Genomic DNA, 25332 nt, shown 5'->3' on the forward strand with positions numbered 1-25332 from the left:
AGGTTAGGTAGTTTGTGTCAGTCACAGTGGTCAGGTATTCTGCCACTGTGTTCTCTCTGTTTAGGGCCAAATAACATTCTAGTTTACTCTGTTTTTCTGTTAATTCTTTCCAATGTGTCAAGTAATTATATTTTTGTTTTCTCATGATTTGGTTGGGTCTAATTGTGTTGCTGTCCTGGGGCTCTGTGGGGTGTGTTTGTGAACAGAGCCCCAGGACCAGCTTGCTTAGGGGACTCTTCTCCAGGTTCATCTCTCTGTAGGTGATGGCTTTGTTAAGGAAGGTTTGGGAATCACTTCCTTTTAGGTGGTTGATGAATTTAACGTGTCTTTTCTGGATTTGTGATAATTTGAGGGAGTAATCCTAATTCTGCTCTGTATACATTATTTGGTGTTCTACGTTGTACACGGAGGATATTTTTGCAGAATTCTGCATGTAGAGTCTCAATTAGGTGTTTTACACTGATTTAACCTGCCTCATCTACACTGATATAACCTCCCTCCTCCTCTTCATCTACACTGATTTAACCTGCCTCATCTACACTGATTTAACCTGCCTCATCTACACTGATTTAACCTGCCTCATCTACACTGATTTAACCTGCCTCATCTACACTGATATAACCTGCCTCCTCCTCTTCATCTACACTGATTTAACCTGCCTCATCTACACTGATTTAACCTGCCTCATCTACACTGATATAACCTGCCTCCTCCTCTTCATCTACACTGATTTAACCTGCCTCATCTACACTGATTTAACCTGCCTCATCTACACTGATATAACCTGCCTCCTCCTCTTCATCTACACTGATTTGAAGTGGATTTAACAAGTGACAACAATAAGGGATGATAGCATTCATCTGGTCAGTCTATGTCATGTAAAGAGCAGGTGTTCCTAATGTTTTGTACACTCAGTGTATATGTTGAAGAGAGTGGGGCTCAAGCTGCATCCCTGTCTCACCCCCCGGTACTTCCCGAGGTAGGTGTAAATCTGTGTGTGCTCTAAGGCAACAGTGTCTAGATATCATTTCTACAGGACTTTTGTCTTATTTGAGATTCACTGTAGACGTTGGATTACTGAGTCTAGTAGGGTGAGGCCGGGTGCTGGCCAATTCATTGTTATATGTATGTATATATATATATCTATATCAGTATGTTGAAGAGGATAGGGATCAAACTGCATCCTGTCTCACCCCATGGCCCTGAGGAAAGAAATATTTGTGTTTATTACCAATTTTAAATGCTGAGGATTTTCCCAGGGTTACTGTTGATGTCACATGGTAGTTATTGAGGTCAAATTTGTCTCCACTTTTGTGGATTGGGGTGATCAGTCCTTGGTTCCAAGCATTAGGGAAGAGGGCCCATAATGCATTTCTTCAGAAAATGGGTGTGGCTTCACAACGTTTTCAGATTTGAAGAAATGGCGGAAAATATGCAGCCGAAGTTTGACGAAATCGGACACATTCATTGGTTTAACTAATTATGAGCAATGTAATTAAAAGTAATGACTTTTCAAATAAGTTACCTTACACGTTATGTTGGCTGACAATTTGTTAGCTACACTATCCTTACGAACCGCATAGCATTACAGCAATATGTACCAGTATGTTAGCTAGTTATCTAACGTTAGTTAGCTACACTATATGTACCGGTATGTTAGCTAGTTATCTAACGTTAGTTAGCTACACTATATGTACCGGTATGTTAGCTAGTTATCTAACGTTAGTTAGCTACACTATATGTACCGGTATGTTAGCTAGTTATCTAATGTTAGTTAGCTACACTATATGTACCGGTATGTTAGCTAGTTATCTAACGTTAGTTAGCTACACTATATGTACTGGTATGTTAGCTAGTTATCTAACGTTAGTTAGCTACTGGGGTGATCAGTCCTTGGTTCCAAATGTTGGGGAAGATGCCAGAGCTGAGGATGATGTTAAAGTGTTTAAGTATAACCAGTTGGAATTTGCGATCTGTATATTTTATCATTTCATTTTGGATACCGTCAACACCACAGGACTTTTTTTGGGGTGGAAGCGTTTTTATTTTGTCCTGTGGTGAATTAATTTGAGTATCCAGTGGGTTCTGGTAGTCTTTAATAACTGACTCTAACATGTACACTACGTGGCCAGAGGTATGTGGACACCTGCTCGTCGAACATCTCATTACAAAATTATGGGCATTAATATGGAGTTGGTCCCCCCCCTTGCTGCTATAACAGCCTCCACTCTTCTGGGAAGGCTTTCCACTAGATGTTGGAACATTGCTGTGGGGACTTGCTTCCATTCAGCCACAAGAGCATTAGTGAGGTCGGGCACTGATGTTGGGGGATTAGTCCTGTCTTGTAGTCTGTGTTCCAATTCATCCCAAAGGTGTTCGATGGGGTTGAGGTCAGGGTTCTGTGTAGGCCAGTCAAGTTCTTCCACACCGATCTCGACAAAACCTTTCTGTATAGACCTCGCTTTGTGCACAGGGGCATTGTCATGCTGAAACAAGAAAGGGCCTTCCCCAAACTGTTGATACAGAGTTGGAAGCACAGAATCGTCTAGAATGTCATTGAATGCTGTAGGGTTAAGACTTCCCTTCACTGGAACTAAGGGGTCTAGTCTGAACCATGAAAAACAGCCCAAGACCATTATTCCTCCTCCACCAAACTTTACAGTTGGCACTATGCATTCAGACAAGAGGAGTTCTCTTGGCATCCACCTAACTCAGATTCGTCCGTTGGACTGCCAGATGGTGAGGTGTGATTCATCACTCCAGAGAATGTTTCCACTGCTCCAGAGTCCAATGGCGTTGAGCTTTACACCACTCCAGCCGATGCTTGCGGATGGTGATGTTAGGCTTGTGTGCGTCTGCTCGGCCATGGAAACCCATTTCATGAAGCTCCCGACGAACAGTTGTTGTGCTAACGTTGCTTCCAGAGGCAGTTTGGAACTCGGTAGTGAGTGTTGCAACTGAGGACAGACAATTTTTACGCGCTTCAGCACTCGGCAGTCCCGTTCTGTGAGCTTGTGTGGCCTACCACTTCGCGGGTAAGCCGTTGTTGATCCTAGACATTTCCACTTTACAATAACAGTTGACCAGGGAAGCTCTAGCAGCGCATCCATTTTTCAAACTGACTTGTTGGAAAGGTGGCATCCTATGATGGTGCCACATTGAAAGTCACTGAGCTCTTCAGTAAGGCCATTCAACTGCCAATGTTTGTCTATGGAGATTGTATGGCTGTGTGCTCGATTTTATACACTTGTCAGCAACGGGTGTGGCTGAACTATATCTGAATCCACTAATTTGTAGGGGTGTCTTCATACTTTTGTGTGTGTATATATAGTTTATATGTGTTTGCAGTTTGTTATTGATTATATTGGAGAAGTGGTTCATCCATACATTTTGATTTTTGGATTCTATTCATTCATATTCGATTCATTTAATTCTACTGATAGGTTGCACCTCCGTGACTCAGTCGTGTCATGCCGTTGTTATGAACCTTCTCAAGCTGCCATCTATCTGTGGAGCCCTAAAATGGTGATACAGTAGCTTGAAAAAGTATTCACCCCCCCATGGAATTTTTCCTATTTTGTTGCCTTACAACCTGGAATTAAAATAGATTTTTTTGGTGGGGTTTGTATCATTTGATTTACACAATATGCCTACCAATTTGAAGATGCAAAATATTTTTTTATTGTGAAACAAACAAGAAATAGTACAAAAAAACTGAAAACTTGAGCGTGCATAACTATTCACCCCCCAAAGTCAATACTTTGTAGAGCCACCTTTTGCAGTAATTACAGCTGCAAGTCTCTTGGGGTATGTCTCTATAAGCTTGGCACATCTAGCTACTGGGATTTTGCCCATTCTTCAAGGCAAAACTGCTCCAGCTCCTTCAAGTCAGATGGGTTCCACTGGTGTACAGCAATCTTTAAGTCATATCACAGATTCTCAATTGGATTGAGGTCTGGGCTTTGACTAGGCCATTCCAAGACATTTAAATGTTTCCCCTTAAACCACTCGAGTGTTGCTTTAGCAGTATGCTTAGGGTCATTGTCCTGCTGGAAGATGAACCTCCGTCCCAGTCTCAAATCTCTGGAAGACTGAAACGTTTCCCTCAAGAATTTCCCTGTATTTAGCGCCATCCATCATTCCTTCAATTCTGACCAGTTTCCCAGTCCCTGCCGAAGAAAATCATCCCCACAGCATGATGCTGCCACTATGGTGGTGTTCTCAGGTGATGAGAGGTATTGGGTTTGTGCCAGACAGAGCGTTTTCCTTGATGGCCAAAAAGTTCAATTTTAGTCTCATCATGTTTGGGGAGTCTCCCACATGCCTTTTGGCGAACACTAAATGTGTTTGCTTATTTCTTTCTTTAAACAATGGCTTTTTTCTGGCCACTCTTCCGTAAAGCCAAGCTCTGTGGAGCGTATGACTTAAAGTGGTCCTATGGACAGATACTCCAATCTCCGCTGTGGAGCTTTGCAGCTCCTTCAGGGTTATCTTCTGTCTCTTTGTTGCCTCTCTGATTAATGTCTTCCTTGCCTGGTCCATGGGTTTTGGTGGGCGGCCTCTCTTGGCAGGTTTGTTGTAGTGCCATATTCTTTCCATCTTTTAATAATGGATTTAATGGTGCTCCGTGGGATGTTCAAAGTTTCTGATATTTTTTTATAACCCAACCCTGATCTGTACTTCTCCACAACTTTGTCCCTGACCTGTTTGGAGAGCTCCTTGGTCTTCATGGTGCTGCTTGCTTGGTGTTGCCCCTTGCTTAGTGGTGTTGCAGACCCTGGGGCCATTCAGAACAGGTGTATATATACTGAGACCATGTGACAGATCATGTAACACTTAGATTGCACACAGGTGGACTTTATTTAATTAAATATGTGACTTCTGAAGGTAACTGGTTGCACCAGATCTTATTTAGGGGCTTCATAGCAAAGGGTGTGAATACATATGCACGCACCACTTTTCTACATTTTTGAAACAAGCTATTTTTTTCTATTTCACTTCACCAATTTGGACTTTTGTATGTCCATTACATGAAATCCAAATAAAAATCAGTTTAAATTGTAATGCAACAAAATAGGAAAAAGAGGGGTGAATAGTTTTTCAAGGCACTGTAGCTCTTCATGTTGTGTGTTTTTAGTGTGTTCCAATTTCCCCAGAAGTGGTTAGATTATATGGATTCTTCAATTACATTGAGCTGATTTGGCAAGATGTGGCAGGGCTTGCAAACTATTATGGACTACAAAGGGAAGCACAGCCGTGAGCTGCCCAGTGACACGAGCATACCTGATGAGCTAAATAACTTCTATGAGCGCTTCGAGGCAAGCAACACTGAAGCATGCATGAGAGCACCAGCTGTTCCGGACGACTGTGATCACGCTCTCCGTAGCCGATGTGAGTAAGACCTTTAAACAGGTCAACATTCACATTGCCGCAGGGCCAGACGGATTACCAGGACATGTACTCCGAGCATGCGCTGACCAACTGGCAAGCTCAGCACCCTGGGATTAAACACCTCTGCAACCTTTTTTGTTTCTTTATTGTTTGTTTCTCCAAAGTCAAGGCTCAGGTTTTCTTGGTTTCTCTCTGGGTTTTTGGTCAGATAGGTTCCTCAATTCCTTACTTAAGTTTTTGCATTCTTCATCAAACAATTTGTCATTGTTGTAAATGTTCTTATGTTGTCTGGTTGAAATGTTGTCTGGTTGAAATGTTTAGGTTTGAGAGATCAAATATACTATTTAGGTTTTCTACTGCCAAGTTTACACCCTCACTATTGCAGTGAAACGTTTTGTCCAGTAAGTTGTTAGAAAGGTATTGAATTTGTTGTTTTTGAATTTTTTTATTTTTTTCCGGTAGGTTTCCACACTACTTTCCTTCCATCTATAGCATTTCTTAATAGTATGCAGTTTGTTCGGCTTTGATGCCTCATGATTGAGTATTGCTCTGTTCAAGTAGACTGTGATTTTGCTGTGATCTGATAGGGGTGTCACTGGGCTGACTGTGAACGCTCTAAGAGACTCTGGTTTGAGGTCAGTGATTAAAGTAGTCTACAGTACTACTGCCAAGAGATGAGCTGTAAGTGTACCTACTTTATTAGTCCCTTCGAATCCTACCATTGACTATGTACAGACCCAGCGTGTGACATAGATGCAGGAGTTGTCACCTGTTTTTGTTATAGTTGTGTCTACGGGGGCATATTGGGGAGGGAATGCTGTCACCTCCAGGTAGGTGTTTGTCCCCCTGTGTGCTGAGGGTGTCAGGTTCTTGTCCAGTTCTGGCATTTAAGTCACCACAGACTAGTACATGTCCCTGGGCCTGGAGATGATTGATTTCCTCCTTCAGGATGGAGAAGCTGTCTTCGTTAAAGTATGCATTCTAGTGGGGGGATATAAACTCAGCAAAAAAAGAAACGTCCCCTTTTCAGGACCCTGTCTTTTAAAGATAATTCGTAAAAATACAAATAACTTCACAGATCTTCAATGTAAAGGGTTTAAAAAAACACTTTCCCATGCTAGTTCAATGAACCATAAACAATTAATGAACATGCACCTGTGGAACGGTCATTAAGACACTAACAGCTTACAGACGGTAGGTAATTAATTCACAGTTATGAAAACTTAGGACACTAAAGAGGCCTTTCTTCTGACTCTGAAAAACACCACAAGAAAGATTCCCAGGGTCCCTGCTCATCTGCGTGAACATGCCTTAGGCATGCTGCAAGGAGGCATGAGGACTGCAGATGTGGCCAGGGTAATAAATTGCAATGTCCGTACTGTGAGACGCCTAAGACAGCGCTACAGGGAGACAGGACGGACAGCTGATCGTCCTCACAGTGGCAGACCACGTGTAACAACACCTGCACAGGACCGGTACATCTGAACATCACACCTGCGGGACAGGTACAGGATGGCAACAACAACTGCCCGAGTTACACCAGGAACGCACAATCCCTCCATCAGTGCTCAGACTGTCCGCAATAGGCTGAGAGAGGCTGGACTGAGGGTTTGTAGGCCTGTTGTAAGGCAGGTCCTCACCAGACATCACCGGCAACAACGTCGCCTATGGGCACAAACCCACCGTCGCTGGACCAGACAGGACTGGCAAAAAGTGCTCTTCACTGACGAGTCATGGTTTTGTCTCACCAGGGGTGATGGTCGGATTCGCGTTTATCGTCGAAGGAATGATCGTTGCACCGAGACCTGTACTCTGGAGCGGGATCGATTTGGAGGTGGAGGGTCCGTCATGGTCTGGGGTGGTGTGTCACAGCATCATCGGACTAAGCTTGTTGTCATTGCAGGCAATCTCAACGCTGTGTGTTACAGGGAAGACATCCTCCTCCCTCATGTGGTGCCCTTCCTGCAGGCTCATCCTGACATGACCCTCCAGCATGACAATGCCACCAGCCATACTGCTCGTTCTGTGCATGATTTCCTGCAAGACAGGAATGTCACTGTTCTGCCATGGCCAGCGAAGAGCCTAGATCTCAATCCCATTTGAGCACGTCTGGGACCTGTTGGATCGGAGGGTGAGGGCTAGGGCCATTCCCCGCAGAAATGTCTGGGAACTTGCAGGTGCCTTGGTGTAACATCTCACAGCAAGAACTGGCAAATCTGGTGCAGTCCATGTGCACTGCAGTACTTAATGCAGCTGGTGGCCACACCAGATACTGACTGTTACTTTTGATTTTGCCCCCCCTTTGTTCAGAGACACATTATTCCATTTCTGTCAGTCACATGTCTGTGGAACTTGTTCAGTTTATGTCTCAGTTGTTGAATCTTGTTATGTTCATACAAATATTTACACATGTTAAGTTTGCTGAAAATGAACACAGTTGTCAGTGAGAGGACGTTTCTTTTTTCTGAGTTTAGGTAGCACACAAGGACATCTTTCTCTGTTCAAATTATTTTCTAATTGATTTCTAACCAAATGTAATAAAATTAGCATACCCCCCTGAGTCTCTTCCCTGTTTCACAACTGGTAGTGTGGTGGATGGGACTACCAGCTCTCTGTAACCTAGTGGACAGCTACTGTGTCCGTTTCCTCTATACCATATTTTTTGACAATGTCTGTATTTCTGATTTCTTTGGTGAAGTCTGGGTTCCTGCTCTTTAGTCCAAAAGCAGATGACCTCAGACCTTGTATATTCCAGGATGAGACTCTATCTAATCTAATCTCTGCTGTTTCTCCTCAACAGGACCAATTAGTCTCTCCTCAGCTAGCCTCCCCACGCTAGCTAGCTCCCTCTGTCTCTCTCTGTTTGTGTAACGTAGTGTGTCTGTTTTGTCAGACCCCGCCCCTGCGCTGGAGTTGGGTCAGCAGTTACAGCTGAAGCTCCAGCGGATGCACGACATCGAGACAGAGAACCTCAAACTCCGAGAGACTCTGGAGGACTACAACAAAGAGTTTACAGAGGTCAAGAACCAGGGTGAGACACACACACACACACACACACACACACGTAAAATGGAGGGAGAAAAGGGTTTATCTGGTCAGGGAAAGCGGTGTGTCAGACATGTAGTGTTGATGGAATATTCTCTATATATACTCTGGACACACTGAAGGATCCAGCTCGAGGGAGGGAGGGAGGGAGGGAGGAAGGAAGGGATGTCTAGAGGGGAGAGAGAGAGGAATGGGAAGGAGGAGAGAGGGATGTCTAGAGGGAGAGAGAGAGGAATGGGAAGGAGGAGAGAGGGATGTCTAGAGGGAGAGAGAGATGAACGGGAAGGAGGGTAGAGAGGGATGTCTAGAGGGGAGGGAGAGAGAGAGGAATGGGAAGGAGAGGGATGTGTAGAGGGGAGAGAGAGATGAATGGGAAGGAGGGAAGGAGAGAGGGATGTGTAGAGGGGGGGAGAGGGGAATGACTAGAGGAGTAGTGGAGAGAGGAACAATGAGGAGGAGAGTGTTTTTGAACAGCTCAGCGGGAGCGAGTTGGAACAGCTCAGCGGGAGCGAGTTGGAACAGCTCAGCGGGAGCGAGTTGGAACAGCTCAGCGGGAGCGAGTTGGAACAGCTCAGCGGGAGCGAGTTGGAACAGCTCAGCGGGAGGGAATTGGAACAGCTCAGCGGGAGGGAATTGGAACAGCTCAGCGGGAGCGAGTTGGAACAGCTCAGCGGGAGCGATTTGGAACAGCTCAGCGGGAGGGAATTGGAACAGCTCAGCGGGAGGGAATTGGAACAGCTCAGCGGGAGCGAGTTGGAACAGCTCAGCGGGAGCGAGTTGGAACAGCTCAGCGGGAGCGAGTTGGAACAGCTCAGCGGGAGCGATTTGGAACAGCTCAGCGGGAGGGATTTGGAACAGCTCAGCGGGAGCGAGTTGGAACAGCTCAGCGGGAGGGAATTGGAACAGCTCAGCGGGAGCGATTGGAACAGCTCAGCGGGAGGGAATTGGAACAGCTCAGCGGGAGGGAATTGGAACAGCTCAGCGGGAGGGAGTTGGAACAGCTCAGCGGGAGCGATTTGGAACAGCTCAGCGGGAGGGATTTGGAACAGCTCAGCGGGAGGGATTTGGAACAGCTCAGCGGGAGGGATTTGGAACAGCTCAGCGGGAGGGATTTGGAACAGCTCAGCGGGAGCGATTTGGAACAGCTCAGCGGGAGCGATTTGGAACAGCTCAGCGGGAGCGATTTGGAACAGCTCAGCGGGAGCGATTTGGAACAGCTCAGCGGGAGCGATTTGGAACAGCTCAGCGGGAGGGATTTGGAACAGCTCAGCGGGAGCGATTTGGAACAGCTCAGCGGGAGCGATTTGGAACAGCTCAGCGGGAGCGATTTTGGAACAGCTCAGCGGGAGCGATTTTGGAACAGCTCAGCGGGAGCGATTTGGAACAGCTCAGCGGGAGGGATTTGGAACAGCTCAGCGGGAGGGATTTGGAACAGCTCAGCGGGAGCGATTTGGAACAGCTCAATAGTGGCAACTTCCTGTTCTGCAATTAATTCTTCTACTCCCTCACCCTGAATGGAAAGGGGATATTTCAACCCCAAAACATGCAGTGTAACCCCCCCCCCACACACACACACACACACACACACACACAGGGGACATTGATCCCAGCAACCTAAATGTTTAAGGTTGTGTTAAGCAAGGACAGGGTAAGAGGTCTCTGAGAGAACTCTATTGATTATGTGTCAGAGCTGGGAGAATGTAGTTCCAATCACACTCACTCACTCACTCACTCACTCACTCACTCACTCACTTGTGCACAGTGCTAAGAGCTCTCAAAGGCAACGATCAGCAGTGCTCTGTCTTTGTCTCACTTTCTTAAAGACATCTCTCTATCCTCAGACATCTACATATTAAATAGACTTTCTTAAAGACATCTCTCTATCCTCAGACATCTACATATTAAATAGACTCTTAAAGACATCTCTCTGAACCTCAGACATCTACATATTAAATAGACTCTTAAAGACATCCCTCTGTCCTCAGACATCTACATATTAAATAGACTCTCTCTTAAAGACATCTCTCTGAACCTCAGACATCTACGTATTAAATAGACTCTCTCTTAAAGACATCTCTCTGAACCTCAGACATCTACATATTAAATAGACTCTTAAAGACATCCCTCTGTCCTCAGACATCTACATATTAAATAGACTCTCTCTTAAAGACATCTCTCTGAACCTCAGACATCTACGTATTAAATAGACTCTCTCTTAAAGACATCTCTCTGAACCTCAGACATCTACATATTAAATAGACTCTTAAAGACATCTCTCTGAACCTCAGACATCTACATATTAAATAGACTCTTAAAGACATCTCTCTGAACCTCAGACATCTACATATTAAATAGACTCTTAAAGACCTCTCTGTCCTCAGACATCTACATATTAAATAGACACTTTCTGGTTATGTTATTTTCTCTGTTTTAATCTGGAGTTCAGCTGGAGTATTCAGGTCATCCTCGCCAGATACACTCACACGCGCACACACACGTACGCACGAACACACGCACCCTCGCACGAACGCACACACGCGCACACACACGCACACACACGCACGAACACACGCACACACACGCACGAACACACGCACGCACACCTCCAGGCTGTTGGTGAAAGCTCACAGATCCATATCCCTAATATACACACCTCCAGGCTGTTGGTGAAAGCTCACAGATCCATATCCCTAATATACACACCTCCAGGCTGTTGGTGAAAGCTCACAGATCCATATCCCTAATATACACAGCTCTTGGCTCACAGACCCATATCCCTAATATACACACAGCTCCATGCTGTTGGTGAAAGCTCACAGACCCATATCCCTAATACACACACCTCCATGCTGTTGGTGGAAGCTCACAGACCCATATCCCTAATACACACACCTCCATGCTGTTGGTGAAAGCTCACAGACCCATATCCCTAATACACACAGCTCCATGCTGTTGGTGAAAGCTCACAGACCCATATCCCTAATATACACACCTCCAGGCTGTTGGTGAAAGCTCACAGATCCATATCCCTAATACACACAGCTCTTGGCTCACAGACCATCTTAAGGACTACAATAGTGTTGGGTTACACACACACACACACACACACACACACACACACACACACACACACACACACACACACAGGGACAGGCGGCCGGAGAGGCAGCCGGCCGGACAGACTGACAGACAGATGGGCAGACAGACAAACAGCCCACAGGGAGGGTATGGGGTATCAAGTTGAATCTACTCTGAATGCAGTCACTAATGTACTCTTAAGAGGAAACGGGAGAAGTTAGGTCTGCTCTGTGTGTTTCCAGACGAGGAAGCTTGGTTATGATGGGGAGGGTTTGTGCAGGAGGCAGAGACTGTAGAGAGGAAGTGTAGTGTAAAGGAGCACTCGGTTTCTGCAGAAAGCGTCCGATATTTGACGAGACGTTAACGGGCTTCTGTTTCTGCGTGAACGGCTGCTCTGATGAAGGTGAACCTGATGTTCCGTCAGTAACTGTCGGGATGCTCTCTGCAGAAACAGAGCTCCCTGTTCTTTATTTTCGGGGGATGGTCACCTGTGGAAGTGTCCTGCGGGGATGGTCACCTGTGGAAGTGTCCTGCGGGGATGATCACCTGTGGAAGTGTCCTGCAGTAAAGAATGTTTTTTTGGGGTGGGGGGATGATCACCTGTGGAAGTGTCCTGCAGTAAAGAATGTTTTTTGTGGTGGGGGGATGAGCACCTGATTCCCCTTTTCGTTTCAAGCTGGGGTGAATCGTGTTTGTAATATTCCTTTTATTAAAGGACTTCATAACTAGAAAAATCATCTCTCCCTCTTTCCTGTATTCACCCCCCTCTCTCTCCTGGTCTAGAGGTGACTATTAAAGCGCTGAAGGAGAAGATCCGGGAATATGAGCAGTCCCTGAAGAACCAGGCTGAGAACCTGGTCCAGGAGAAACAAGTCCAGCTCCACAATGACTATGCAGAGAAGGAGAGGTGAGTTACAGTATCTACTAGAATATAGAGAGGAGAGGAGAGTTACAGTATCTACTAGGAATATAGAGAGGAGAGTTACAGTATCTAGTAGGAATATAGAGAGGAGAGGAGAGTTACAGTATCTAGTAGGAATATAGAGAGGAGAGGAGAGTTACAGTATCTAGTAGGAATATAGAGAGGAGAGGAGAGTTACAGTATCTAGTAGGAATATAGAGAGGAGAGGAGAGTTACAGTATCTAGTAGGAATATAGAGAGGAGAGTTACAGTATCTACTAGGAATATAGAGAGGAGAGGAGAGTTACAGTATCTAGTAGGAATATAGAGAGGAGAGGAGAGTTACAGTATCTAGTAGGAATATAGAGAGGAGAGGAGAGTTACAGTATCTACTAGAATATAGAGAGGAGAGGAGAGTTACAGTATCTACTAGGAATATAGAGAGGAGAGGTGAGGGGAGTTGAACAACGAGGCCTACACAGCAGCCATTCAGTGAAGAACACGTGTCCAGCTGTATTTCCTGTCCAGCTGTATTTCCTGTTCGTCAATGTAACTATTATGGAGGCTAGGGTCTCTTCCTCTATGCTGAGCACTCACTTCCTGTGTCTCAGAGGGGCAGTATATGGATGGCACCTCCAACAAGTATGAGAGAGTCTGTCTGTCTTTGGTTATTAATATCTTACACTCTGTGGCATTTTCCCAGCAACGCCTTAAAAGCCCCAACTTTATTAGCTAAAAAAGAAAAATGTTCTCTTCTCTGTCTCCTCTTTGAATGATCTATTGGTGTAGAACGGCCAGGGAACCATGGTGACCAGACAGTACTGCCAAATACAGCTTTTTAATGACAAGTGGTTTGTTGTTTTTAAGGATAATACAGGATGAGAAATGGTGATAAAATAGGGAAATGTTACAGTTGCCATAGTTGGTGTTACAGAATTGAACAGAAAGGGGGTTGGTGGCTGAAGTAGGATTATCTCAATGACCCAATGTCTTACTCTCAATTGCTTTGAATGAGTCGTGGTTGATGACTCTCTCTCTCTCTCTCTGTCTCTCCCCATCCCTCCATCTCTCTCTGTTTCCAGAAAGCTCCAGGAGAGCCAGGAGTCCATGTCCTCTAAGCTGGTTGAGGCTGAGCACAAGGCCCAGTCCCTACAGACAGGTATTTACCAGTAAACTCAGTACCTGTCCTGTATCATTCACACACTGTTGACCTGACTAAAGCTGCTGTTTCCTGGCTGTTTTTCAGCTCTTGAAACAACTCAGGCAGAGCTCTTTGATCTGAAGACCAAGTATGACGAGGACTGCACAGCAAAGTGAGTTTCAGCTCATCGTGGGTGTGGGTGTGTGTGTGTGTGTGTGTGTGTGTGTGTGTGTGTGTGTGTGTGTGTGTGTGTGTGTGTGTGTGTGTGTGTGTGTGTGTGTGTGTGTGTGTGTGTGTGTGTGTGTGTGTGTGTGTGTGTGTGTGTGTGTGTGTGTGTGTGTGTGTGTGTGTGTGTGTGTGTGTGTGTGTGTGTCCTTCACTGTAATCCTTAGGCAGAGTGGGGTCTCATGGTGCTCCTCGTGTGTGTGTGTGAACATCTTCTCCATCCCATCACTTGCTGATGTAATTATTTCCAGTCACTACGTTTCTCCCTCTGATGTAATCAGGTGATTATGAATCTCCAGAGGAAAGCCCAGAGTTGGACCTTCTCCTGCTGCTCAATGACAGCCTCTAAATCCAGGCTTTAGCAATACACTGTAAATACTGAGAGATTATATAGCATTTTATAAACTGGGGTGGTTCAAACCCTGAATGTTGATTGGCTGACAGCCGTGGTATAGCAGAGGGTATACCACGGGTGTGACAAAACATGTATTTTTACTGCTGTAATGACGTTGGTAACCAGTTTATTATAGCAGTAAGGCTCCTCGGGGGTGTTTGTGATATATGGCCAATATATCACGGCTGAGGAGTGTCCAGAACAGCCCTTAATAACCGCGGTATATTGGTCATGTACCACACCCCCTCAGGCCTTACTGCTTAATTTAACCGGAAAAAAAACTCTAGTGAGGGACATTGGGGAGTAGTTATAAAGGGGCCGTTATAAAGGGGGGGTTATAAAGGGGGGGTTATAAAGGGGGTTATAAGGGAGGGTATAAAGGGGGTGGTTATAAGGGAGGGTATAAAGGGGTGGTTATAAAGGAGGTCATAGGGGAGGGTATAAAGGGGGGGTTATAAAGGGTGGTTATAAAGGGTGGTTATAAAGCATCCCAAGTAGACTGAGTCGAGTCACAAGTTTTTTTCACGTCTCAAGTCAGGTAAAATAATAAATCTATGCCTGCAGGGACTTGTTCAACAACAAGTCTTTGTATTGAGGCTACCAGACAGCCATTTTGATGATTTTGTCTACAGCCCATTTTGATGATGTAATGGTAAAATAGGCACCTTGTTTCAGTCATAACGACATGAAACTAGCAGAAGGCAGGTTGACGTGTGCATTTATTTACAGGTCCTGGTGATCCAATGGTGAAAACGCCATATCATACAACATATTCAACTAGATTTACCAAATATACACGGCCACAAAAAAATGTCTCCCTATCAGGCTCAGACGCACACTGGACTCAGACACACACTGAACTCGAGACACACACACACACACGCGAAACTCGGACGCACACACACTGAACTCGGACACAGACACACACGCGGAACTCGGACGCACACACACTGAACTCGGACACAGACACACACGCGAAACTTGGACACACACACACACACACACACACTGAACTCGGACACAGACACACACGCGGAACTCGGACACACACAGACACTGAACTCGGACACACACACACACGGGGATCTTGGACACACACATACACACACTGAACTCGGACACACACACACACACGCGGACCTCGGACGCACACACACTGAACTCGGACACACACACGCGGAACTCGGACACACAGGCGGAACACGGACTTACACAAATGTATTTTGGCTGCAATTTCTGTGGCTTGTAACTTGAATGTATCCTCTGCAGCAGAGGTAACTCTGGGTCTTCCTTTCCTGTGGCGGTCCTCATGAGAGCCCCTCTTACCTTGTCACAACACAACTGATTGGCTCAAACTCATTAAGAAGGAAAGAAATCCCACAAATTAACTTTTAACAAGGCACACCTGTTAACTGAAATGCATTCCAGATGACTACGTCATGAAGCTGGTTGAGAGAATGCCAAGAGTGTACAAAGCTGTCATCAAGGCAAAGGGTGGCTACTTTGAAGAATCTAAAATATATTTTGATTTCTTTAACACTTTTTTTGGTTACTACATGATTCCATATGTGTTATTTCATAGTTTTGATGTCTTCACTATTATTCTACAATGTAGAAAATATTGAAAAATTAAGAAAAACCCTTGAATGAGTAGGTGTGTTCAAACTTTTGACTAGTCCTGTACATGTACAGTGGGGGAAAAAAGTATTTGATCCCCTGCTGATTTTGTACGTTTGCCCACTGACAAAAGAAATGATCAGTCTATAATTTTAATGGTAGGTTTATTTGAACAGTGAGAGACAGAATAACAACAAAGAAATCCAAAAAAACGCATGTCAAAAATGTTATTAAATGATTTGTATTTTAATGAGGGTAATAAGTATTTGACCCCTCTGCAAAACATGACTTAGTACTTGGTGGCAAAACCCTTGTTGGCAATCACAGAGGTCAGACGTTTCTTGTAGTTGGCCACCAGGTTTGCACACATCTCAGGAGGGATTTTGTCCCACTCCTCTTTGCAGATCTTCTCCAAGTCATTAAGGTTTCGAGGCTGACGTTTGGCAACTCGAACCTTCAGCTCCCTCCACAGATTTTCTATGGGATTAAGGTCTGGAGACTGGCTAGGCCCCTCCAGGACCTTAATGTGCTTCTTCTTGAGCCACTCCTTTGTTGCCTTGGCCGTGTGTTTTGGGCCATTGTCATGCTCGAATACCCATCCACGACCCATTTTCAATGCCCTGGGAAGGAGGTTCTCACCCAAGATTTGACGGTGCGTGGCCCCGTCCATCGTCCCTTTGATGCTGTGAAGTTGTCCTGTCCCCTTAGCAGAAAAACACCCCCAAAGCATAATGTTTACATCTCCGTGTTTGATGGTGGGGATGGTGTTCTTGGGGTCATAGGCAGCATTCCTCCTCCTCCAAACACGGCGAGTTGAGTTGATGCCAAAGAGCTCTATTTTGGTCTCATCTGACCACAACACTTTCACCAGTTGTCCTCTGAATCATTCAGATGTTCATTGGCAAACTTCAGACGGGCATGTATACAGGGGCGAAAATCTGATATCAACTTTGGAGGGGACAATTACATGACATTTTCTCAAGAGCAATTCCTGAGGTGGACACCAAAAGTAGTGCTGTAACACATAGCCTACATTATAATATGGTAAATGTATATTGAGGAACCAAAGAAATAAGGTGTTTGCCGTACTCCTAACTACCGGTACCCAAAACTACACAACTAATCACAACAGCAATACCATTGCCTTTAACAAATCTTAGTTCAGTCACCAGTTTAAGTTGAGAGTGGGGGTATCCATGGCATTTTCCAATTTTGTTCCTATTTTACAAGTAAAAGAACCTTTCATAATGTTGCCAAACAAAGACTCAACAAACTTACCTGAGACTCCCTGTCTCTGCCAGTCTGTCCCTGCATATCTGTCCCCAACTCTGCTGTCTGTGTGCCATCTGTTGCCTGCTCTGCCTAATGACATCATTGTGAAACATTTCCATTAGAATTTCATTTCTTTCTTATGAACATTTTATCAACTAGTCTTTGAGATATTAGGCTACTAGGGTTCTTACTTTGCGTTTTGGTGTACTGAAAAATACACTGATGTCCGTCTTTTATTTTTCTGCCATTTTCTACCTGGCTGGCTGGCTGGCTACACACACAGTGTGTAGGTTATTTATAGTAGGAGATTGGCTTCTATCATCTTATCTTTTATCATTCTATTTGAGCTTCGATCTAAAAGGTAGCTAGCAAATGTGAAACGGATTAAAATGACAAGAGTTGACAGCTGTATGAGTTCACCATTTACACAACATATGCTGCAACCTTTTGTAATATTAATAGTTTGTTTCATATTGGCTGGCTTCCAACAATAGCTGAATTTGCAAAGCTAGCGAGCACCAATTCCGTTTCAGTGGTGTTTGCTATAATATTTGCTACCCGGGTTAAATAAAGGTGAAATCAAATAAATAAAAGTTCCCTTGCGACAATTTAGCTTTTGTACCGAGACCATTAAATATATTTAAGACAATGGGAGAACAGAGTGTAGTTCTGTTCAGTTTGGACTTCAGTTTATCGCTAACCTTATCACAGGGACTTCGAAGCATTAACTTACATCATCTGCATGCTGATCTTGGAATAAATTGACGATAGCAAAGATTCCATCTTTGACGACGCCACATAAATGGAATAGGTACTAGCTAGCTTAATAGTTAATATTTGCGCGCTAGCTCTGCATATTCAGCTAGTGTGTGTGCGCGATTGACTGGATTAACCTCACGTCAGTTACGTTCATTGAGTGCCTTTCAGACAGTGGATCAAACCATTGTGAGGCAAAGGGTGGGGGGGTCGCTATCTTTTGAAACTTAAAAACACGCTATTAAGTGTCTATAATCAGCACAATTGCTTTCATTGCGTATTATTGATATTATTTAAATTACATAGTTATGTTTCAGTGATTTCCCCTGCATGTATATGTATTCTTGAGCAGGGGGACCTTGCGGGCTCTGCAGGATTTCAGTCCTTCACGGCGTAGTGTGTTACCAATTGTTTTCTTGGTGACTATGGTCCCAGCTGCCTTGAGATCATTGACAAGATCGTCCCGTGTAGTTCTGGGCTGATTCCTCACCGTTCTCATGATCATTGCAACTCCACGAGGTGAGATCTTGCATGGAGCCCCAGGCCGAGGGAGATTGACAGTTCTTTTGTGTTTCTTCCATTTGCGAATAATCGCACCAACTGTTGTCACCTTCTCACCAAGCTGCTTGGCGATGGTCTTATAGCCCATTCCAGCCTTGTGTAGGTCTACAATCTTGTCCCTGACTTCCTTGGAGATCTCTTTGGTCTTGGCCATGGTGGAGAGTTTGGAATCTGATTGATTGATTGCTTCTGTGGACAGGTGTCTTTTATACAGGTATCAAACTGAGATTAGGAGCACTCCCTTTAAGAGTGTGCTCCTAATCTCAGCTCGTTACCTGTATAAAAGACACCTGGGAGCCAGAAATCTTTCTGATTGAGAGGGGGTCAAATACTTATTTCCCTCATTAAAATGCAAATCAATTTCTAACATTTTTGACATGCGTTTTTCTGGATATTTTTGTTGTTATTCTGTCTCTCACTGTTCAAATGAACCTACCATTAAAATTAGAGACTGATCCTTTCTTTATCAGTGTGCAAACGTACAAAATCAGCAGGGGATCAAATACTTTTTCCCCCCACTGTAGGTATGGGTAAAGTGACTATGCAATCAGCATAGATGATAAACAGATTAGTAGCAGTGTGTGTGTGGGGGGGGGGGGGGGGGGGGCAGGCAGAGTCCAGTGAGTGTGCATAGAGGTTAATGTGGAGAATTTAGTGGAACTAAAATGGCGTGTGTATTTTTGTTAATCGTCATGCATCTTATCACACGCCACAGCATGCAGACAGAGCCTAGTTAGAGATTAATATCACCTCAGCTTGTTGCTGCTGCATCTCTCTCAGCTCGTTGCTGCTGCAGCTCTCAGCTCGTTGCTGCTGCAGCTCTCAGCTCGTTGCTGCTGCATCTCTCTTAGCTCGTTGCTGCTGCATCTCTCTCAGCTCGTTGCTGCTGCATCTCTCTCAGCTCGTTGCTGCTGCATCTCTCTCAGCTCGTTGCTGCTGCAGCTCCCTCCCTCAGCTCGTTGCTGCTGCAGCTCCCTCCCTCAGCTCGTTGCTGCTGCAGCTCCCTCCCTCAGCTCGTTGCTGCTGCAGCTCCCTCCCTCAGCTCGTTGCTGCTGCAGCTCCCTCCCTCAGCTCGTTGCTGCTGCAGCTCCCTCCCTCAGCTCGTTGCTGCTGCAGCTCCCTCCCTCAGCTCGTTGCTGCTGCAGCTCCCTCCCTCAGCTCGTTGCTGCTGCAGCTCCCTCCCTCAGCTCGTTGCTGCTGCAGCTCCCTCCCTCAGTAATTGAAGCAACGCCTCCCAATCGCCATTCAAGTGCATAGGCAGCGGTAGGCAGGCTTTCAGTGCATCGCCCACCACTTTCAATGTGGCCAGCAAAAATGTTATTCACATGTGATTGCATTTAGAATTGTTGCGCAATGACTGGGCTTATGTCAATTGACCAATTCGGCACATTTGGGCTGACTCAATACAACATTTTGAACAGTAATACAATGGTTCATTGGATCAGTCTAAAACTTTGCACATACAGTGCTGCCATCTAGTGGCCAACATCTAAATTGCGCCTAGAGTCCTAAGTCATATAATGGCCTTTCTGTTCCATTACAAAGATGATGGAACACAAAAAATAAATAGAAAACGCATGTTTTTTTGCTTTGTATTATCTTTTACCAGATTTATAAAAGTTGTTTTCTCGTACATTAATTTCACATTTCCACAAACGTCAAAGTGTTTCCTTTCAAATGGTACCAACAATCTGCATATCCTTGCTTCAGGTCCTGAGCTACAGGCAGTTAGATTTGGGTATGACGTTTTAATGGTATGATGGTATGAACATCTGAATACCGCCCAACCCGATATCACAAACGTACTCACACTTTGCAGCTCCGCCTGTGTGGTTTTATCAGCACATTAACCTTAAACTGTGTGTGTGCTCTCATTATAATGCTTATTAAAGCTGAAATATGTACCTTTTTGGTCCAACCTGACCAAAATTCACATAGAGATGTGAGTTATAGATCTATAATTCTCATTGAAACTCTAAAGAGGTGCGCTATTTCTATGCTTCCTGTTCTTAAGTTTCGTTTTTGCGTCTTTTACTTTCGGGTTTTGTACAACAGCTTCAGAAAGCTGAAAATACAATATTTTTAGGGGTTATTGAGAATATATTTTCACAGCGGTTTAGATGGTACGATGATTCTCTACACTGGACATTGCTTGTTTTTGCACATAGATCTGAAATTAGGTGAACTATTAAGAATTTTAGCAATCAGGAAATGGCGAACGATTTCTGCATATTGCACCTTGCCTACAGACACACAATTACAAATTAAGGTAAACACATTACACAGAATCACCTAGAATCAGATGTTAGGGTTTTAGTGTAATTTAAGGAATTTATACGCTGTTCATTTAGTATACACAGCGCTGCTCTTTTTAAATGTCAGGCACCTTTTATACCAAAGGTTAGGAAATAGGAATACACTTTGTACTATTGATATGCATCCATGTTGAACTCTGACCTATCGGGTGAGAGACGGAGCGTCACCACTACAACCGGAGGCTATAGGAACAGGGTCATACTGGTTCCCCGCTATATGAGCCACGTGACAATTCACACACTTTGGACCTATTGTCGGGATGCTTAGGTTCATTTCCACGGCAGCGACCCCGGGGGTTTCCTTCCCTGTCCTGCCGTGTGTTGCATTGGTGTCTGCAGTGGGATGGAGACTGTGAGGCCATCAGAACGTACAGCCCGGACGTGTGAAGGGACTGAGTAGTCGAAGTATGGGGGATGTGCCTTCCTGTTCGGAGGGGGGAATTGTAGTGATCTTCGCTAGAGCCGCAATTCCCACCAAGTGGGTTAACTATATTGGCGTGATGTGTACAGTGTTTACACGCAGCGACCCGGGTTAGCTGCAGTTCACTACAATATCGGATTAGTGAACATTAAGACTCAAGAAGTCACAATGTCCTTCATGCTTGTAGCTTTCTCCGCGGCTCTGGATAGTGTTTGTTGTAATGGATATGTTAGGCCTACAGTTGGTCGTTGCGTAGAATAGACGCTTCCGCGGTCGTTGGTATTCTCGTCCTAGACTTAAGTAATTTCCAGCTACGGACTAGTAATTATACGTCTGGGATTTGCTCTTATTCTGTGGTGAGCGATAGTCTCAGAGTTTTTTAATAATTTCCAGCCGTGTAGCCAAAATTACAGCTGTTTGTTCTCCGTGGCCTATAGATTTGTAGCCATTCCAACATGGGGACTCCATCCCGGCGTTCTGACTTAATGTACATTTTGTAGGAAGTGGGTTTTATACTCTGGAAAAAGGTGCGGTTCTATGACACCTGATGTTATGTCTGGTCTCACAGGGGCGTGGCCACCGACTAGTTAAAACAAGTATCTCGTTTAGAACATTACATCTTCTCACAAATAGTTTCGTATTTACTCATTCATCTAGATGTAAACCTGACAGCTGGAACATGTACACTTTAAGAGAGAGAGAGAGTTATGTGCGTTTCCTGTCTTTCATGAGATCACCAAATGAAACACACTCGTCATGATTGTTCTTTAAGTGTCCACGGACCACTCCCACATTCTCAAAAATAGAAATATTGTTTAATTATTCAAACTTTTGATTGTCCAAGGGTCTCTCTGTATTCCACAGTTTACATTCCAATCTCGAACACTACAGAGTATAGGGGCAGCGTATTTTATGACCATCATAAAACAGCCGACTTCTTGCTCTCCCCCTCTACGAGAGAGAGAGAGAGCACGCTGTAGAGAGGACCCACTGTAACCTGATCCTTCAGATCATCACAGGAGAGTTATGACAGTTGAATAAATGCAACATCATACTTTTCAGGCTTTGTGTGTGTGTGTGTGTGTGTGCGCGTGTGTGTGTGCGCGCGTGTGTGTGCGCGTGTGTGTGTGCGCGCGTGTGTGTGCGCGTGTGTGTGTGCGCGTGTGTGTGTGCGCGTGCACGTGTGTGTGTGTGTGTGCGCGTGCACACGTGTGTGTGTGTGTGTGCGCGCGCGTGTGTGCGCGTGTGTGTGTGTGTGCGCGCGTGCACGTGTGTGCGCGTGTGTGTGTTAGATGGATGCGTGTGTGCGCGTGTGCGTGTGTGTGTGTGTGTGTGTGTGTGTGTGTGTGTGTTGTCCTGTGTGCCCCCTTAGTAACTCTTCTTCCTCCTCATCCTCCATTATTTGTTCTTCCTCCTCAGGGCCGATGAGATTGAAATGGTGATGACCGATCTAGAGAGAGCCAATCAGGTTAGTCTCCACCCCATTATTTGATATTATAAACTGGGTGGTTCGACCCGTGAATGCTGATTGGCTGACAGCTGTGGTATATCAGACCGTATACCACGGGTGTGACAAAGCATTTATTTTGACTCTTCTAATTATGTTGGTAACCAGTTTATGATAGCAATAAGGCACCTCGGGAATTTGTGGTACACTATATATACAAAAGTATGCGGACACCAATTCAAATGACTGTATTCGGCTATTTCAGGCACACCCGTTACTGAGCACACAGCCATGCAATCTCCATAGGGAAACATTGGCAGTAGAATGGCCTCACCGAAGAGCTCAGTGACTTTCAACGTGACACTGTCATAGGATGCCACCTTTCCAACAAGTCAGTTTGTCAAATTTCTGCCCTGCTAGAGCTGCCACAGTCAACTGTAAGTGCTGTTATTGTGAAGTGGAAACGTCTTGGAGCAACAACGGCTCAGCTGTGAAGTGGTAGGCCACACAAGCTCACAGAACGGGACCGCCGAGTGCTGAACCGCGTAGCGCATAAAAATGTTCTGTCCTCGGTTGCAACACTCACTACCGAGTTCCAAACTGCCTCTGGAAGCAACGTCAGCACAATAACTGTTTGTCGGGAGCTTCATGAAAATGGGTTTCCATGGCCGAGCAGATGCACACAAGTCTAAGATCACCATGTTTAATGTCAAGCGTCGGCTGGAGTGGTGTAAAACTCGCCGCCATTGGACACTGGAGCAGTGGAAGCGCGTTCTCTGGAGTGATGAATCACGCTTCACCATCTGACAGTCTAATGGACAAATCTGAGTTAGGCAAATGCCAGGAGAACTCTACCTGCCTGAATGCATAGTGCCAACTGTAAAGTTTGGTGGAGGAGGAATAATGGTCTGGGGCTGGTTTTCATGGTTCGGTCTAAGCCCCTTAGTTCCAGTAAAGGGAAATCTTAACACTACAGCATACAATGACATTCTAGATGATTCTGTGCTTCCAACTTTGTTGCAACAGTTTGGGGAAGGCCTTTTCCTCTTTCAGCATGACAAAAATGGTTTGTCGAGATTGGTGTGGAAGAACATGACTGGACTGCACAGAGCCCTGACCTCAACCCCATCAAACACCTTTGGGATGAATTGGAAAGCCGACTGCCAGCCAGGCCTAATCACCCAACATCAATGCCCGACCTCACTAATGCTCTTGTGTCTGAATGGAAGCAAGTTCCCGCAGCAATGTTCCAGCATCTAGTGGAAAGTCTTCCCAGAAGAGTGGAGGCTGTTATAGCAGCAAAGGGGGGGACCAACTCCATATTAATGTCCATGATTTTGTAATGAGATGTTCAACGAGCCGGTGTCCACATACTTTTGGTCATGTAGTGTATGTGGCCAATAAACCACGGCTAAGGGCTGTATCCAGGCACTCCACGTTGCGCATAAGAACAACCCTTAGCCGTGGTATATTAGCCATATACCACACCCCCTCTGGCCTTATTGCTTAAATGTAACTATGATATATTTCTGTGTGTTCGGTTAATACTAGCCCCTGAGTTGATACTAGCCCCTGAGTTGATACTAGCCCCTGAGTTGATACTAGCCCCTGAGTTGATACTAGCCCCTGAGTTGATACTAGCCCCTGAGTTGATACTAGCCCCTGAGTTGATACTAGCCCCTGAGTTGATACTAGCCCCTGAGTTGATTTGATACTAGCCCCTGAGTTGATTTAATACTAGCCCCTGAGTTGATTTAATACTAGCCCCTGAGTTGATTTAATACTAGCCCCTGAGTTGATTTAATACTAGCCCCTGAGTTGATTTAATACTAGCCCCTGAGTTGATTTAATACTAGCCCCTGAGTTGATTTAATACTAGCCCCTGAGTTGATTTAATACTAGCCCCTGAGTTGATTTAATACTAGCCCCTGAGTTGATACTAGCCCCTGAGTTGATACTAGCCCCTGAGTTGATACTAGCCCCTGAGTTGATACTAGCCCCTGAGTTGATACTAGCCCCTGAGTTGATACTAGCCCCTGAGTTGATACTAGCCCCTGAGTTGATACTAGCCCCTGAGTTGATACTAGCCCCTGAGTTGATACTAGCCCCTGAGTTGATACTAGCCCCTGAGTTGATACTAGCCCCTGAGTTGATACTAGCCCCTGAGTTGATACTAGCCCCTGAGTTGATACTAGCCCCTGAGTTGATACTAGCCCCTGAGTTGATACTAGCCCCTGAGTTGATACTAGCCCCTGAGTTGATACTAGCCCCTGAGTTGATACTAGCCCCTGAGTTGATACTAGCCCCGCTGGGTTATTACTTGCCTGCTGGGTTATTACTTGCCCGCTGGGTTATTACTAGCCCCGCTGGGTTATTACTAGCCCCGCTGGGTTATTACTAGCCCCGCTGGGTTATTACCAGCCCCGCTGGGTTAATACCAGCCCCGCTGGGTTAATACCAGCCCCGCTGGGTTAATACCAGCCCCGCTGGGTTATTACTAGCCCCTGGGTTATTACCAGGTCCCATGGCTTATTACCAGGTCCCCTGGGTTATTACCAGGTCCCCCGGGTTAATACTAGCCCCCCCTGGGTTAATACTAGCCCCCCCTGGGTTAATACTAGCCCCCCCTGGGTTAATACTAGCCCCCCTGGGTTAATACTAGCCCCCCCTGGGTTAATACTAGCCCCCCCTGGGTTGTTACTAGCCCCCCCCCTGGGTTGTTACTAGCCCCCCCCCCTGGGTTGTTACTAGCCCCCCCCCTGGGTTGT

At 45.3% G+C, this 25332-nt stretch overlaps 1 protein-coding gene across 1 annotated transcript in view; it reads left to right on the forward strand.

The window, feature by feature from the left end:
- LOC115206667 (homeobox protein cut-like 1) overlaps positions 1-25332 on the forward strand; it is a gene marked incomplete in the record, with an annotated part of 109749 nt that overhangs the window by 66286 nt on the left and 18131 nt on the right. The window contains 5 exon segments of the mRNA XM_029773853.1: positions 8285-8422; positions 12298-12421; positions 13498-13574; positions 13662-13728; positions 22537-22585. Coding sequence (XP_029629713.1) covers positions 8285-8422; positions 12298-12421; positions 13498-13574; positions 13662-13728; positions 22537-22585 — 455 coding nt within the window.

The sequence above is a fragment of the Salmo trutta genome, chromosome 13, assembly GCF_901001165.1.
Source record: "Salmo trutta chromosome 13, fSalTru1.1, whole genome shotgun sequence".
NCBI classification, from domain to species: Eukaryota; Metazoa; Chordata; class Actinopteri; order Salmoniformes; family Salmonidae; genus Salmo; species Salmo trutta.